The 16,480-nt window shown below is 37.6% G+C and overlaps 1 protein-coding gene across 3 annotated transcripts in view; it reads left to right on the forward strand.

Moving 5' to 3' along the window:
* The window catches only part of TRPC6 (transient receptor potential cation channel subfamily C member 6), a 101,537-nt gene that overhangs the window by 49,999 nt on the left and 35,058 nt on the right, over positions 1-16,480 (forward strand). For all 3 annotated transcript variants that reach the window (XM_054056499.1, XM_054056500.1, XM_054056501.1), the window contains exon 2: positions 9,561-10,335. In XM_054056499.1, the coding sequence (XP_053912474.1) occupies positions 9,561-10,335 (775 nt within the window). The remainder of the gene's footprint in view (positions 1-9,560; positions 10,336-16,480) is intronic.

Below are 16,480 nucleotides of genomic sequence, written 5' to 3' on the forward strand. Positions count from 1 at the left end.
TAAGCTCTCTGGCAACAGAAAAACCAAGTTTTACTCAGTTTATTTGTTTCCAGACTTTCATTGTCTTTACATTTAGAATTTCAATCTGATCTTCCTTTCTATTTTTACGCCACTAATGAAATATAGATGGAATCCAATGACTAGTGTGTTGCTGTTGATGGCTACAGGTGGTTCAGAAGGGACAGGTGAGGAAAGAGGGGTGGAGGCATTGCCCTTTACATCAAGAAATGGGTAGAGTGTGAAGAGCTGCCTCTGAAGATTAGCCATAAGCACACTGAAAGCTTATGGGTAAGTATCAGAGACCAAGGCAACAAAGGGAACCTTGGGGCACGAATCTACTACAGACTGCCCAATCAAGGGGAACCTATTGAAGAAGACTTCTTACTCCAGCTTCAGGAGGCATTGTGCTTGCAGGCTGTCATCCTTTTGGGAAATTTCAGACACTCTGATGTCTGCTGGAAAAGTAGCATGGCAAGCTGTAGGCAGCCCAGGAGACTCCTGGAATGCACTGAAGATAACTTCTTAAGCCAGATAATAGCTGTACCCAAGGGGATGCAATACTGGACCTGATGGTCAGCAACACAAGTGAGCCAGTTGGTGATGTCAAGACTGGGGACAGATTGAGCTGCAGTGATCATATACTGGTAGAGTGCACAGTCCTGAGGAATGGGGGTCAGGTGGAGAGTGACATCATGACCCTGAATTTTATGAAAGAAAAATTCCAGCTCTGCAAGGAGTTAGTCAATTGGACACCCTGGAAAACTGCCCTCAGGGACAAGGGAACAAAACCAAGCTAGCACATCTTTAAGAATGTTTTCCATAGACCACAAAAGCTCTCAGTCTCTGGGTGTAAGAAATCAGGAAAGGAAAGCAAAAGACAGGTGTTGCTAAGTCAAGAACTGCTGGTCAAACTAAAGGGCAAGAAGGAAATGCGTAGGCAGCGGAAGCAGGGAACAGGTGTCCTGGGAAGAGTACAGGAAAGCTGCCTGGTTATCTGGGGGTGAGGTCAGGAAGGCCAGTGTACAGCTGGAATTGAACTTGGAAAGCAATGCAAAGAATAAGGGGAACCTGAACATACATTAGACCTCACGAGATGCATCCCAGAGTCCTGAGGGGATTGGCTTATGTAGTTACCAAGCCAATCCCCATGATATTTGAAAAGTCATGGCAATCAGGTGAAGTCCCTGGCTATTTTAACGTGTGCTTATTCTTAGATGTAAAACCTTTTTCTTCTTGTTTTCAAATTCTGTAGCATTTATTTCAGATCACTTCTTGTGAGGCCCATCCAAAATTCTAGACTTGGATTTCCTCCCATTTTTTATTTCCCTCTGACTAAGTTCCTATGCAAATGTAAAACATGGAGTTTCTCTTCTATAATCTATCTAATTTAATGAATGCATTAAATAATAACAGATCTAAGTTGAATTTTCTGGTCAAATTGTCTTTATAACCCAGGACTGATAATTACAGTTTTCCAACTCTTCATAATTTCTTTCAGCCTCTCTCTATTTTGCTTGTTAAAATATCATGTGTGAAAGCAGCAAAAGCCCTACCAAAGACCTGTTAACATACATATGGGTCCCACCTGGTTCACATAGCTTCTTATTCTATCACAAAAGGAAATAAAAATGTTTCAAAATGATCTATTCTTGAGTGTTTTGGTGTTGATGGTCTTATTTGGTATTACTTCTTATCTGATATCCTGGCTAATTACTAATTATTGACAGTTTGCCAACAGCACATGAGAATTAAATTTGAAAATAATTTAGTTTACACTGGCTTTTTTCTGTTTTTAAAAGCAAAAAAGTTTCATGGCCTTTCAAGATTTCTGGAAGTTCACCCACAGAGGTGATTCAGAGGTGATTACTAATGGTTTCAGCATTGGTTTGGCTGGTTACTTGAATTTCAACAAGCAGTGGATACTATCTTCATGCTTAGCAGTTGGCCAATTTTCAGTATTCCTGAACTTCTGGAGTTTGAGGCGGTTGTGATTGAGCCAGTGCAGTGACCTAACTCTACTTTCTCCATTTACTTTGCTCTGAGAGCATTTACCTCTATGATTTACCTCTTTGATACTTTTACTTTACCATGCTGCTAAAGCCCCCTTTTTTTCCTTACCATTCTTCCAGCTTTTAAATTTGCATTGCTGGTTCTATACATGAGGACACATTTATTTTGTCTTCTCGAGAACTACAGGCATTACGTCTGTTTTTTGCATTTAATATGTTCTAGTAAGGAATTTCACTCTTGTGTTTCTTACTAATGCACAGACATGAAAACAGAAGCATAGCTGGATTTCGTGAGTTTATATGTTCTAATTTCCTAAGAAGTTGTATAGTCTTCTTCCAGAGGTAATAAATTTTTGAAGGTAAGCCAAACCTCAAGTTCAAATGTGTTAACAGATTACTCTTAACACAGTAAATTTAGAGTATAATAAAACATTTTACATGAGTAAAGGAAAAAGAGGAGGAGGCCATCCTGCACTATGCAAACTTGTCCAGCCTCTAGTAGCTAGTGCAGACTCTCCTAAAAAGCTTTCGACTTTAAATTATAACTATATTATATATATAACTTTAAATTATAACTATAAAATTATTCTTACCCAGTCCCAAACTTTCCCAGCTCCACAAATCTTTGTAGTGAAAGTTGAGCTGAGTGTCAAAATCAGATCTCAGCACAGTTCTTTCAGTTCATAAATCAAGAAACTCACTGCCTGACATCTGATTAAGGAAAGTCAGCAAAGGCAGAAGACTTATCTAACAGAGGACTCCATAATTCCTAAATGATTTATTGGATGTAAATGCACCAGACAGATAGCCAAAGATGTACCTTCTAACACAAAATAGTTGCTAATCATTTTACTGCAGACGGTGACACATGAGTTTACTGTATAGTACAGGAAGGTGTACTTGAGCAGGTTTTTGTTCTGTGGCAGATCTAACAGCATGGACTTAGCAGGAAATGAGATAAGCTTGATTTAGCTCAGCAAAATGAAGGTTGAGAGGGGATGTGATTGCTATGTATTCGCATGTTGAAGGTAACATTGCCAGGGGAAAGCACTACTTAATTTGAAATACAATTCTGATTCCAAACAAACCCAAATATATATAAATTAGCCATTATTAAATTTAGTGTGAAAATAAGATAAATGTTTCCAACTGCTAGAGCAATCATATTTGGATTGTTCTTTCAGTAGGATTAGTGAAATAAAATAAAATTCCAGTAAGACACCAATTTCCTTTAAGAAACAGCCTGATATTTAAATGGAAATTATTTGATGTGGTGTCTGTATTTGTAAAGGATTTGACTCCATCATCCTTCTGTGGTCAAAGTTCCTACTAAATTATATATATTAAAAGAGGCCCTAATCTCACTTAATTAGCTAGGACTGTTTTTTAAACAATGGAAAAATGTAGGTGTTCTATTTGAAAATTTATGCTACCCCAAAATAGATATTAAAGGAAGACAGAATTGTTTCTCCTTTATCTACAAAGTAGATCAAGACTAATTTATACTAGAATCCTGCTATACCTATGACAGAATTGAGATGAGTGGAATACCACCCTATGTAATTCACAAAATCAACTTTATGCTTAAGGTGGAAAATACAGTAAAGACTGTGTGATCCCTGCTGCCCTCTTGCATTTTACTTCTTATTTTATACAATGCCTTCCCATGGTAAGGTATCCAAAATGATGGCAATATTCCAAGCTTGGTCATGCCACCTCTTAAGTAATAAGTAGTAAAAAGTATGGTCATTAAGACCACAATTCCCCCAAAGTGCATTAATAATCTGTTGCAACCAACAGTTATTAAGTATTCTGGGAAACTCAGTTTCGTGGCTTAAGACTTACGTGGCCAAAGTCTGTGATGACAGCTGCTAACACTGTCATCTTTTTGATAAAAAATGGACTGAAAAGACCTTAATTATAGTGAAATAAATATAAGAACATCAGGACTGGACATACACCTCTGAACCATCAAATTTATTTCCCTGCTCTTGGAGGCAATTGAGTATCTTACACTTTTCTTGACAAACTCCTAAATGAATATTTACTGTGCGTATCTAATTAAGCAGAAATAATCAAGCAGAACAATTTTCTCTCTCTGTTACAATCAAACAAGTCTTGTGCTGCAAGAACCAGTTTTAATTACAGACCCTTAACTTTAATTAACTGTAATTGCTAATGGGCAAAACAGGAAATTTATTCCATATATATAAAATATATTGATGCAGGGAAAATTAATTACTCTGAGATTCTAGAGCTCTGCATCAGGCACATGCTGGTGTCCAGGAAACAATGCAAAAATATTCTATTTCATCCTCTAATAAGTTCTCTTCCAGAACATGAGCTACTGTCTAGGGAATGTAAGTACTGAATCTCCCATTTAAGCAGTGATTTTCTTCTAAATACAGGCAAGGAAAGAGGAAATGGTGCTGGACAAACACGCTAATTCTAAGTATTCATCACTAGTAGTGATTACTCTTTGTTTTGGTAAATCATACCGAATGTATTTCTGGAATAGAAATATAATCGGTTTCTATTATTTGAAAAATGAAAGAGGCAGTGTTAAATGAACTGCAGTTTTTGGCTGGTTAAATGAAGTTATTAACATATCAGGAAAAACTAATTACTGTGATCTTGTTGAAGGGTTTCTTTCCTTGTATAAGAATCAGATGCTAGCAAAATAATTTTATGCTGAATTAGCTTTGTAGGGCACACAGAGAGATGTATTTAAAATCAATGATATTGTTATTGTCACTTCTTTTAAAAAGGATCTGAATCTACACTGAATGCATCTTTATTTTTTTGAAGATGTTTTTATAGATTGTATTTTTTATTGCCTGAATTTATTGTCTGTTCATATAAGTTCAGTTTAAATTATTTAAATTATTCTTAGCAGTAAATAATGGCTGCGCAGATCATGAAGGAAGAAGCAGTTCGAGATAGATACGGAATTTGCTAGCATGCTGCTCCATAGGATGGATTCTGCATTTCAGGTTATTGTGCTACTGCAGTTCAATAGTTAGTTTATTCAAAACTGAGAAGCTAATGGGGAGCTATGAAAGCTGCAAAACCTGTTTCCTAGGAGTAAAAATTCCCCTAGTAATTATGTGCTTTTAAAGGTGTTAGAGAGCAGGCTTGCAGTGGAACTACCGGCTCCCTCTATACCCCTGGAAGCAGTGTTTCAGGATTGTGTGCCCAGTTGGCCTAATTGTAGCCCAGGTCAGTCTTCCTTGAGTGTAGGTAATGCTTCACTCTGTAGGTACCTTTGAGGTGCGGAGGCAGACCATACTGGTAAAAACTGAGAGCAAGAAAGTATTGAGTACCTCGATCTCACGTGTGTCCTCAGTCACTGGATCCACCAATCTGTTGGATGGTGGGTTCACGTGAATTTCCTTAGTCTTCCTTTTGCTTGTAATGTACTTTCAGAAGACATTTTCTGCTTCTTCACGTCCTTTGCTACTTTTATCTCCAGCTTATCTTTACCTTTCCTAACTCTGTCTTTGCATGGCTATTTATTGTCTCAATGTTTCTGCCAAATGTGAGAATCAGGAGGATAAGGATAAGCAGTAGACACATGTTATTATAAGTTGAGCAGATGTGGGGAATTTAGGCTTTTTATCTTAGAATGAAAATCTAATATCTAAGCAATCTATAGGATGCAAGCACACTTATACCTACTATGTAACTATTACATATAAGACTTTAATAATTTGGTACTTTGTAGTAGTTTTTCCAAATTGCTATTAGAGAAACATTTCCTTTACTTTCAAACAATATTTAAATGCCAGCAGGGCAATGTTTAGTTCTTCATGTAAATGTATTTTGAAGACAAACTTTTTATTAGTAATAAATACATATCCTATGAACTGTGGAAGTGTAGCTCAGGAAGAGAACTGTAAGCTCTTTATGTTTATCCTAGTTTTCTTGTATACATGTTTCAAATCCTGTAAGTTTGCTACATTTTTCTAAACCTCAAAAAAAACCCCTCACAAATATTCCTTTTTAAATCGATTCCTTTAAATGTCACCTTTCTTATCAGTATTTCATCTGCAAATGCTGTTTTTGACCAAACCATGTTTTGTTCTTAGTACTTAGTATAATTAGTACTTAATATAATTAGTATATAATATGTCATTAGTACTTAGCATAATTACTCATTAAAAATGCAGGAAAAAAAACTGAATGATTTTTAAAAAATTGTATATCTTAGTGACAACTATCCAGCCCAGATATACTTGTTTTTCTAAATGTCTCCTAAGAAAGAATAGAACTTTGCAATTCAGCAGACTGCTGTGACATCACATGTTTAAAAAGTCTTAAAAGGAGTGTGGTCAAAGTTCTTGTATCCATTTTTATAAATTTGTTCCTTTACATTGGAGAAACTTAATCAGGTAAGCTTGAAAGATAAACCATGTGTAACTAACGTTGTTAGAAGCGCACAAATACAAGATGTGTAACTACACTATGCATTGTTTATTTTTACTTTACTTCCAATTAATTTTGCTATAACAATGTATTTTTACCAAATATTGCACAGTTTGGATATGCAAAGGCAATGGTAGATGAAAATCAGTTCTGATTAGTTGATCAGAATCAACTAACCAGTTTTTCTCAAAACTTTATGATTGTTACACTGAGCCTCTTTTTTTCCAAGCAGCTGTAAAACTCAAGAAACGTATGGCCCAGTTAAAACCTTTCACTGTAGAATTAACTTCATTGTGATGAGGTATTTTAAGTCCTTTACTTTTTGAGAACTAACCCTTTTTTTGGAAGTTAGGGAACTTGCTCCCTGTGATTTTGCTATAGATATCTCTTTGGAGTTATTCAGTGCATAAATCTTAAAACCCAGCAGGTTTTAAATTTTCCCCTTATGTTCTTTTCTTCCATATTTTGCCCCTTCATCTTGTCTTCTCTTTCCTGCGTCACAGCTGATTTTCAGCCTGCCGGTATACTCTGTTAGTCCATTTTTGAACAAACTTTCCAGAACCACACTGCAGTCTTTTAAGGTATAACTTTCAAAACTGGAGAGTCTGGCATCTGCTTTCTCTGCCGTGATCTCTTCTTTCTACCATTTAATCTCTATTTCAGTTTAGCACACTCATATGCAGTTGCAGGTATTTCAGTAGTCTGGCTTCTATTTAGTGAATTTCAAGTTTTGGTACCAATATTGTCACCAATGCCAGTAATATTTTCATTCTTTCAGTTTTCATATTTTCTCTGAAAAGTCTGCCAATGCTGTCCTTGCAACAAATATAAATATGCTTGCAAAAATCTCGACCAGCCATGTAACATATTTGCCTGTATTACATCAGCGTATATCTGTTCTCTCTCATATGGTTTGAACTCACAATAACTGAGACAGCCTTCATGGAGGAGTAGAAGAGTATGGGATCTAACTTTATTCCCTATCTTGAAATAACAGTCTGAACTAAGTCTGTAAACTTGACATTGTAGCACAGCATGAATACTATCTGCATATTGAACAATGCTATAGATGTCAATTTGGATGTATTCTACATTCCATACCTGTGAATATCTTGCAAAAAATAGTTGTCCTTTTAGATTTAACACTTTGGCATTTTGAAGCGTTCCAGTGCTGCAGAGGACTCTGTCTCTGAAACTGAGAAGGCAAGAGGCAGAAAGCAAATTTATACTAAGCAATCTAGAAGAAATAATATCTTGTTGCATTTTGTAAAGATGTTCTGAGTCACAAAGGACTAATTTTTTTTACTGAAATTTAAGTACTTAAATTCATGTTCATTAATAAGTATTTAATCAAGAAAATGTTGCTTGTGGTTATTATTTTATGGGAAATACTGAAAATAGTGAAGTGTATTCGAGCATATGTATGAAAAGAATCCTTAATCTACCATTCAAAAATTAAAAAGATGAAGTTGTATTGAATATTGTGTAGTTTAGTGGAGTAATTCTAGGAGAGAAAATTATTTGCAATTGAATTTCTATTCAGAATTTGGATCTTAGTTGACTGAAATAATAGAGTACTAAACTGGATTTTCTTTTTAAACAGCGTGTAGCATATTCCTCATCAAACATAGCTTTGATATGATTCACTTTATATTTTAATAATTAAATCATTGTTAAGTAAGTAATAATTATATATAAGAGGTGAGGAATGGATGAGGGATTCAGTAGTAGAAGAATGTGCAACTTATTTGAGCTATCATGAAGCAAGAATTGGCAGGATTTGTTGGCAAGCCACTGACTGAAGGGATAAGTGGAACATAGAGGTTATGAACTAATATGAAAAGGATAGTGGATATGGGAAGTAACGGTTGTTATTCAGTATAGTAGATATGCCATTGTCTTGTAAAGATTCAATTTATGACTGAGCATTCAGTTGTAGACATCAGAAAAACATCAGCAGGACAAAGAGGAGAAACCAGGTCCAAAATTTAAGGTAGACAGTTGCTGAAGTAGTGATGGGGATAAGAATGACAGCAAGTGAAGTTAGTCTGCCTGCTTTTCTGAGGCAGAAGAGAATTTAGAGACTTTCCAAGCAAATATGTCCTGCTGTCCTGTGAAATTCCATGTCCCTCATCCTGCAACTGCCGATTCCTTTCATATTGTATGACTTATCTTCACGCTGAGCTGTGACTTTGCACCAAGGTAGACAATGTAAAGAGCTTTCGGTAAATGGCATTCTGAGGAGATGGTGGCTTTTAGAAGGGCCACCTGAAGACTCCTAGGCACATATGATGTCACTGGGACTCTTTCTACAAGGAGCAGACGTGGGCTTTTCTAACTGCCTTGTGCTGTTGGTGCTGGCTGTGTCTGGACTGAGGTAGTCATTGCATGTCATCACTGTTCTCCAGGTCATTTTGTATTTAAAATATATATTTAAACAATTATCTTTTTATTTTTTGATACCCAGTCATTCCAGTGAAATCCTTCAAAATCTGTGTGTCAGAAAGTAGTACATTCATCAAGAGAAAACATAGTTTTGCTCTTGCATCAATTCTCAAACTTAGATTAATGTTTTCTGTTGAAAATATTCTTGCAAACAGAAAGTGAAATTTTTGGAGGTAAAAAATGTTATAATGCTTCCTTCTTTTCTAAATTAAAATAAGAAGCAGTTCTTTTCATGAAGTGACTATACATCAGAGAAATATGTGGGATACCAAATGATGATGAGAAGTTTGGATACAAGAGTGCGGCAGAAACAAGAGTGTAAACTTGAAAAAAACAACCTTATCTTTAAAGCAGTTATTTTACCCATGTAACATGAAGCATATTCTGATTTCACTAAATGTTATGCGAAGCTGTGAAGGACAAAACAGGGGGAAAGAGGTAGTCTTACATGATGATTGCCTAGAGCTTTTTCTTTTTGTTGAAATAAAATGTAGCTGGCTACTGATTCCTGGGCTGTGTAGCAACAGTGGTTACAGAGTACATCAAAGTGAGGGTTTCTGGTCTCCCTGGTGGATTAAAATAATGCAGCAGATAAATAAGAAAATATTTTTATTAATTATTATTAAAAATGGATATGCCCTTGCATACATCAGAACTATTAATTTCTCTATTTCCACACAGCCGAGGCAACGAGAACAGACTAGCGCTCCGACGACAGACCATTCTCCGGGAGAAGGGGAGGAGGCAGGCCAGTCGAGGGCCAGCATATATGTTTAATGACCACTCAACAAGTCTTTCTCTTGAGGAAGAGCGCTTTTTGGATGCAGCAGAATATGGAAATATTCCAGTGATTCGCAAAATGCTGGAAGAATGTTCCTCACTCAATGTGAATTGTGTGGACTATATGGGGCAGAATGCCTTGCAGCTGGCAGTTGCCAATGAGCACCTGGAGATCACAGAACTTCTGCTGAAGAAGGAGAACCTGTCTCGGGTTGGGGATGCCTTGCTTTTGGCAATCAGCAAAGGTTATGTTCGGATAGTGGAAGCCATCCTAAACCATCCTGCATTTGCTGAAGGCAAGAGGCTTGCGTTGAGTCCTAGCCAGTCGGAGCTCCAGCATGATGACTTCTATGCATATGATGAAGATGGCACACGATTTTCCCATGATGTTACACCAATCATTCTGGCTGCTCACTGCCATGAATATGAGATTGTCCACACTCTGCTGAGAAAAGGAGCTCGGATCGATAGGCCACATGACTATTTCTGCAAGTGCAGTGAATGCAATCAGAAACAAAAGCATGACTCTTTTAGCCATTCTAGGTCTAGAATCAATGCCTACAAAGGTCTGGCAAGCCCTGCGTATTTGTCTTTGTCCAGTGAAGACCCTGTAATGACTGCCTTAGAGCTCAGCAATGAGTTGGCCGTACTTGCCAACATTGAAAAAGAGTTTAAGGTGAGTAGAAGGATATCGATTCTGACAGACACAGAATTGCGAACTTCAGTCAACCATCTTTCTCCCATTCCTTGAACAGGAAGAGAACAGCATCATCTTCACAAATCAGCAGGGTAGTGTGGGAAAATGTATAATTGTTTAGTGAATGTGAGATTTTAAGTCTTTGGGAATCTCTTATTACTCTGTGCTGACTGTAATTCTTATGTAGAAAGTGCCAGGGAGTTAATTTTTCACTTCCTATCAGGCAGGATAGTAAGGGATCCCTTCAAACCCATGGGTGAAGCTGGGTTAGGACAAGAGAAAGACAGGACTGCAGTAGGACTGCTGTCCCACTTTTATTTTTCAATATAAAAATGATTTTTTCAGTTTTAGATAGAATTTTTAATGTTACAAAAATGCATGATTTTGGAAAACAAGAAAAAAAAAGGTTCCTTAAATCCTTGACGAATTAATATTCTTTGGGTTTTTTCTTATTATGTAGAAACAATGTTGAACAACCTACCAAAATATTTACCACGGTTTATTTGTGTTAACACAGGAAAAATAAGCTTTTTGCTCTCAGTAGATGCAAAGTCAGGCCTTGTGCAAACATAGGCAGTGTTAATTATAACTTTATCTAAAGTCACTTGAACTGGGTTTTCCTTATGGGACCCTGTTGAAAGCCTATGCTAGTACATGATACTGCTGTGACCAAACAAGATATCTAGACTTCACTAGGTTGATATCCTATCAACCTCCCTCCAAAGCAGTAAGGGAATAATTTCCAGCATTGCGTTAGGAAGAGTTTGAAGTTGCCATGATTAGTGTTAATCTTGTTAGCAGTGGTACAGTTCTCAAGATTGTGACCTCATCTCTGTTCAGTCAGCCTGAGCTGAGATGCTGCCATTATGAATTCTTTACTCCTGACTTGTCCTTGTAGGTGCACCTTTGTGGCACCAATCCATTGTAAAAAACTGAATTATTTCTTGGGAGGATGTGCTAACGTTTCTTCAAAACAGCAGCTAAACAGCTGGAATAGGAGCAGATGAGAATGTTTATTTTGTATCACTAAGACCAAATTCTGGAAAGAGCATTTCAGTTTAAAGCAGAGGATGAAAATCTACCCCATGAAGTCCCTGGCAGAAATCCTTAGGACCTCGGTGGACAGAAGTTTCATCCAGTGCTTTCCTGTACGGTTCAGAGTATTTAAAGCACGGACTTTTGTTTCTTTCTCTTTAGCAGCTGCTGAAGATGTGAACAAAGGGACTTGATTAACTTAAAGGGGAATAAATTTAGAACAGAACGGAACAGAAAAACATTTTTCATCTACCATAAATGCAGCCTGTTAAGTTCACAGCTACGTTGAGAAAAATAGTATGTCTAATTTGTAGGGACTGTATAACTCCACTTACCACGGTTGAAGCGACACAAGCTAAGATTATTGTAAAGATAAATGAAATCATCATCTGGAACTGTCAGCAAGAAATGTCCTTCAAATGTATGCTGCAGTACATAACTGGTGAGATGAACTGGGAGTTCAATGTTGTTGCAGGGAATGGAGCACACAGATGAGAACAGGTAGTCTAGTTCAGAAAGCATGCTTCTGTAGCCTGGCCTGAAGTGCCATGTGGAGTTCCTTCTTCAACGTGACATGGCTCATCCCTGAGTGACTTCTGGTTTTTTAGCTCCTCTTTTATCTCACTTGCCTTCTCTAAAGTTAGAGCTTTACTTCTCAGGTAGCGTCATATAAAGAATTGCAGCAGAGATTTGAGGTTCCTCAGCAGAAATGGCAAACTAGACAAGAGACATTGTAGCTCCGTATTGCTGGGTGTTAATCCGCCAAGCTCTGCTGGGAACGTACATGCTCTTCAGAGTAGAGTGAGGGTGAATAGGAACAGTGAGGACCAGGAGCAGAAGACAACACAGAAATTTAACTCCCTTAATTTAAGGTTTCACCAGGAACAGGCAAATGAAAACATAAATTCTTCTGGGAACATTTTTGTAGGTGCTAAAATCATGTGATGGTTCTGAATAAATATTAAAGACAAGGGAGTTCATGCATTGACAAGACTAACATTTACACTGTTGGTAAGCGATAATATTTACTATATCTAGACAGCCTCTGGGCTTGACTGAGAAATACCTGGCTTAGGTTCCGTGCAGGCAGTACAAAGGTGGTGTGGTCAAGCTGCCGGGAATGGAAACTGTTGTCTTTACTGAGTTTAGGCTTGCTTGTTTTCCTGCAAGCTCATATCTGTTCTTGCAGAAATTTATCTAAAAATTGTTGCCTTTACTTTATTTCAGGAGTTTGCTACAATTATCTGGATAGTGTAACTCCTGTGTAAAAATGTGTTTTTCCTAAAAATGTGAGGTTTTGTAAAAATGTGTTACACATATTACTATAATCAAAACAAGTATTTTTATTTACACAGATTAGCTGGACATGGCAAATCTTTAGCTCCACCTAGAGTTTGCCTGAGCCATTTAGAGCATGTAAAACATTGCCTAAATGAAAATTTAATTTTCTAGTAATACACTGTTTAAAAGTCACCTATTTTATAGTGCTGATGGGGTTTTGTTGCAGCTAGCACGTGCCTCCAGCAACCAGTGGCACAAGCGGTTCCCAGGTTTTCTTCAGAGGCAATGGAAAGGGTTGATACTGAACTGTGGTGCTTGTTGCTTTGTGACTATCTTATAAACTACTTCTCTCTCCTATCTTACACTGTCAGTTATGGTTAGAGATATCACTGAGCATGAAGCTGTGATTCATGCAGAATAGCAAATGCCATAATCAGTGGAAACTGTTGTTCTCCAGAATGAATGACTTTATTTGCTTCAAACCTTCATAGGGTTATCTAGCATTACACGCCTGTTGCATTTGGATGCAGGTATTGTTTTTACAAGTCTTTTGGATGTTAATCCTTTATTAGGAGTAAAACCAGAAGAAAGCAAAAGATTGCTTCTGAAGGAAGGCTAACTGGACGGATGTGTCAAGCACAGTGTAGGAATATTTCTGTACCAAGCAAGCAGCTGATTCAGGCTTCCTGAATAATTCTGAGCTTTTCAGAATTTTCTGAACACCATTTAATTTAGTTGTTTAAGGCATGGCTAAGTTGTGTGCAGCTTTATAAGGCTTGATACTATATTGATTATTTTTATTTGAGGGGACTATGCTCATATTTTCTGTCATCGTCTAAATTGTTTGCCCACCCTCGAGCTAATATCTCTACTATGTCCGTAAGGATGTAGATGATATCTGACAAATGTCCTGCAGAGATGTGGCCTGGAGTTTGGAGAGGGACAGCTGTGGCCCAGTGTTGTTCAAAATGGGCAAGATTTGCATTTAGTATAAATTCCTTTGCAATTTTCTATAATGGCAACAGACTGTTTTATCGTTTAATGTGATGGAGTAGAAAAATGTATTTTTAAAATACATGTAAATATGTTACTCTTTGCTCTCCTGATGAGAAGCAAATTCAATTTATCATCTCAAAATCTGATTTTCTGTTTGTTTCATTTATACAACCCCACTAGAGGAACCAGGGCCCAAACTTCATCATGGGTATTGTCAGTTCTCAGAGAACCATTAACATTACCTTTTAAAGAAGAACTACTGGGGCGTCTAAGGAGTAGGAGCCACCTTTGTAAAGGGAATAATGTGTTTATCTGCCTACTAAGACACTTAAATCCAAAATTTAGGTCCAACTTGCATTCACAAGCTGCTTTGAAATCCTCAGTCCTCATGTAGCGATACCTGTGTTTCTGGTCTGTAATTCAATAAGAAGGGCCAGGGTGCGATCTGAAGCACTGCAGCATATCATCTGTGGGGTTCAGCGTCAGCCTGCTCCCTGAGAGCATTTTCATCCACGGCACAGTTTGGGGGACAGCAGGAGCCTTTGACTGGTCACAGAAGGCCACATGGAGAAGGCCCCTTTCTTCTGGGACAATCAGCTGTGGTGATGCTCATGCTTTCCTAGCCATCCTCTCCTGCTTACATGTTCAGAGGTGAGGCAACATGGTCAGCTGAAGTTTTCAGAGTGACCGTGGCTTGCTTGCTCCCTAATCCAGGACACCAAGACAGCCTGTCGCTTCTCGAACTGCAAAAGGCTGGTGACCCCTCTCAGCAGCAGCAGCCACTGTCAACGCGTACTCTTCTTTGTCATTCCTTTGTGACTATGAACTTGTTCCCCTGGTTCCTTGTCCCCTGCAGCACCCACCTCAAATCAGCACCTTCCTTTTGCAGAGTGGGAGCAGCCAGTGCTGCCCCCTCGTTCTTGGTGTGACAAAATTTGGCAAAATGTTTTTTTTTGCTAAACTGCTCAGGAGCCCTGAACCAACATTGTCACATGCATAAAATCAAGTACATGAATACTTTATTACAGAATTAAGGGTTGATTCTTTTTACAGCCTCCAACTGTAATTTAATTGCTAACTACCTTCTCAAGTCTCCCAGGACTGTTTTTTTTTTAATTCATTCAGTTTACTACTGGCAGTACAGGAGAACTTGTGGAATTATCTGTGTGCCTTTGGCCATTTTCAAAAATAAGTTAAGCCAAACAAATTACCACATTCCCCTGGCTCAGATTAATGGTAAGAGACATGTGAGAGTCTGGGGGAGAGGGAGGTTTCTGTGCATGTGTGACAGAGAGATAGTGAGATGGTGAGTAGAGCACATTAATCATTTTTGCTGTCACTACACATTGAAGTGGACTAAAGAGACAAGAGGGAAAAGGCAACCCAAGCAAGTTAACACACTTGATTTCTTAGAACCAAAGTTCTCCAGCTATAGCTACCTTCCTTCTGTTCGAGACCCTGACAAATGTCCCCAAAGCACTTTAAGATATTATCATCCCATCTGCCCTCTATAACCTTCCCTAAGAGGATAAATTCTTCTTAAGTTAGTATGTCTCAAGACAGCAAACTGTGAGCTGGAGCAGGGATGTGCATTGCCTTCAGCTGACTTTGCTGTGTTACAAATGCCCTGTGCCATGATTGGACAGAAGCAGTGCTGGGTGCTGCTGAATTCCCCCAAGCTCAGTTGCTATAACCTGACCAGTGAGGCTGTTTCAGCTCAGCTGCCACCACTGATCACAGCTGTGGCAGTATTTCACAGGAGGGCAAGCTGTTTTGTTGCGTTTGCAAATGAGAAAATAAACTGATGGAGTTTGTGGATTAATGTACTGGGTGCTAATATGTGCTGTGATAATATGTACAAACCTAAATTCAGAAGGGATAATCCTGCAGAGTGTGAATGGGGGTATGTGGCTGTTTTTAAAAGCACCCACCCAATGTTCGTTTTGATAAGCGGGGCTACACGCAGGAAAAAAAAATCATATTCTTCATTAGAATAAATTACCGCATATGATTTTTGTTTTAAGACTACCTAAATGATTCTATGATTCTATAAAGGCATTGGACTCCACCATGGAGAAATCGTATCCTCACATGCTGCTTTGAAAATCCATATCACATCTCAGTCACCAGTGCTGGAAAATATTGATGAAGAGTGTATGAGTGTGCATATATATTTCTTTTATATATGTATCTCTATATCTTGTAAATATGCACATACTAATATATTACAATTGTGTTACAATATTTTGTAATATTTCTTTATGAAGGCCAAATTAACTTATTCCTAAATTTATTGAAAGATGTTCCTTTCTTCATTTGATGTTCAAGAGTCAGATGTCAGTTTGGAACAGTTCATGGCATCTAGCCTAGATTGACTCTATGTTTTTCCTTTGTCTGTGAATCTCAAATGGTTACTTTTCCCTTAATTTTGAAGAGGGCATTTATGTATTAAAATGATTGAATACTGAATCTTATCTTAGCTACTGCTACAAAAAATGAAAGCCAAACAAAAATTAATATTTTACTGTCAAAAAATGTCTTTCTGTAGTGCCAAGAAGTCAGGATTTTGGTTAATCTCTAACTGTTATTCTTCTATAGAGAATGAAAATAAATAATACTATAATAAAATACACAGCATGTCAAGGAATGGTTAGTTTTAGCGTTCAACTTCTGTTGTCTTTGTAGAAAAATGACATTAAAGTTCCTTTTTTATGGCAGATCTGAGTTATCTTGCTTATATTACATTATTAAAAAGATAAATCACTAGCATTTTTATGTAGACATACAAAGTGTCTGTAACTATTTGTCTATG

This window comes from Cuculus canorus, chromosome 1 (genome assembly GCF_017976375.1).
Source record: "Cuculus canorus isolate bCucCan1 chromosome 1, bCucCan1.pri, whole genome shotgun sequence".
NCBI lineage: Eukaryota > Metazoa > Chordata > Aves > Cuculiformes > Cuculidae > Cuculus > Cuculus canorus.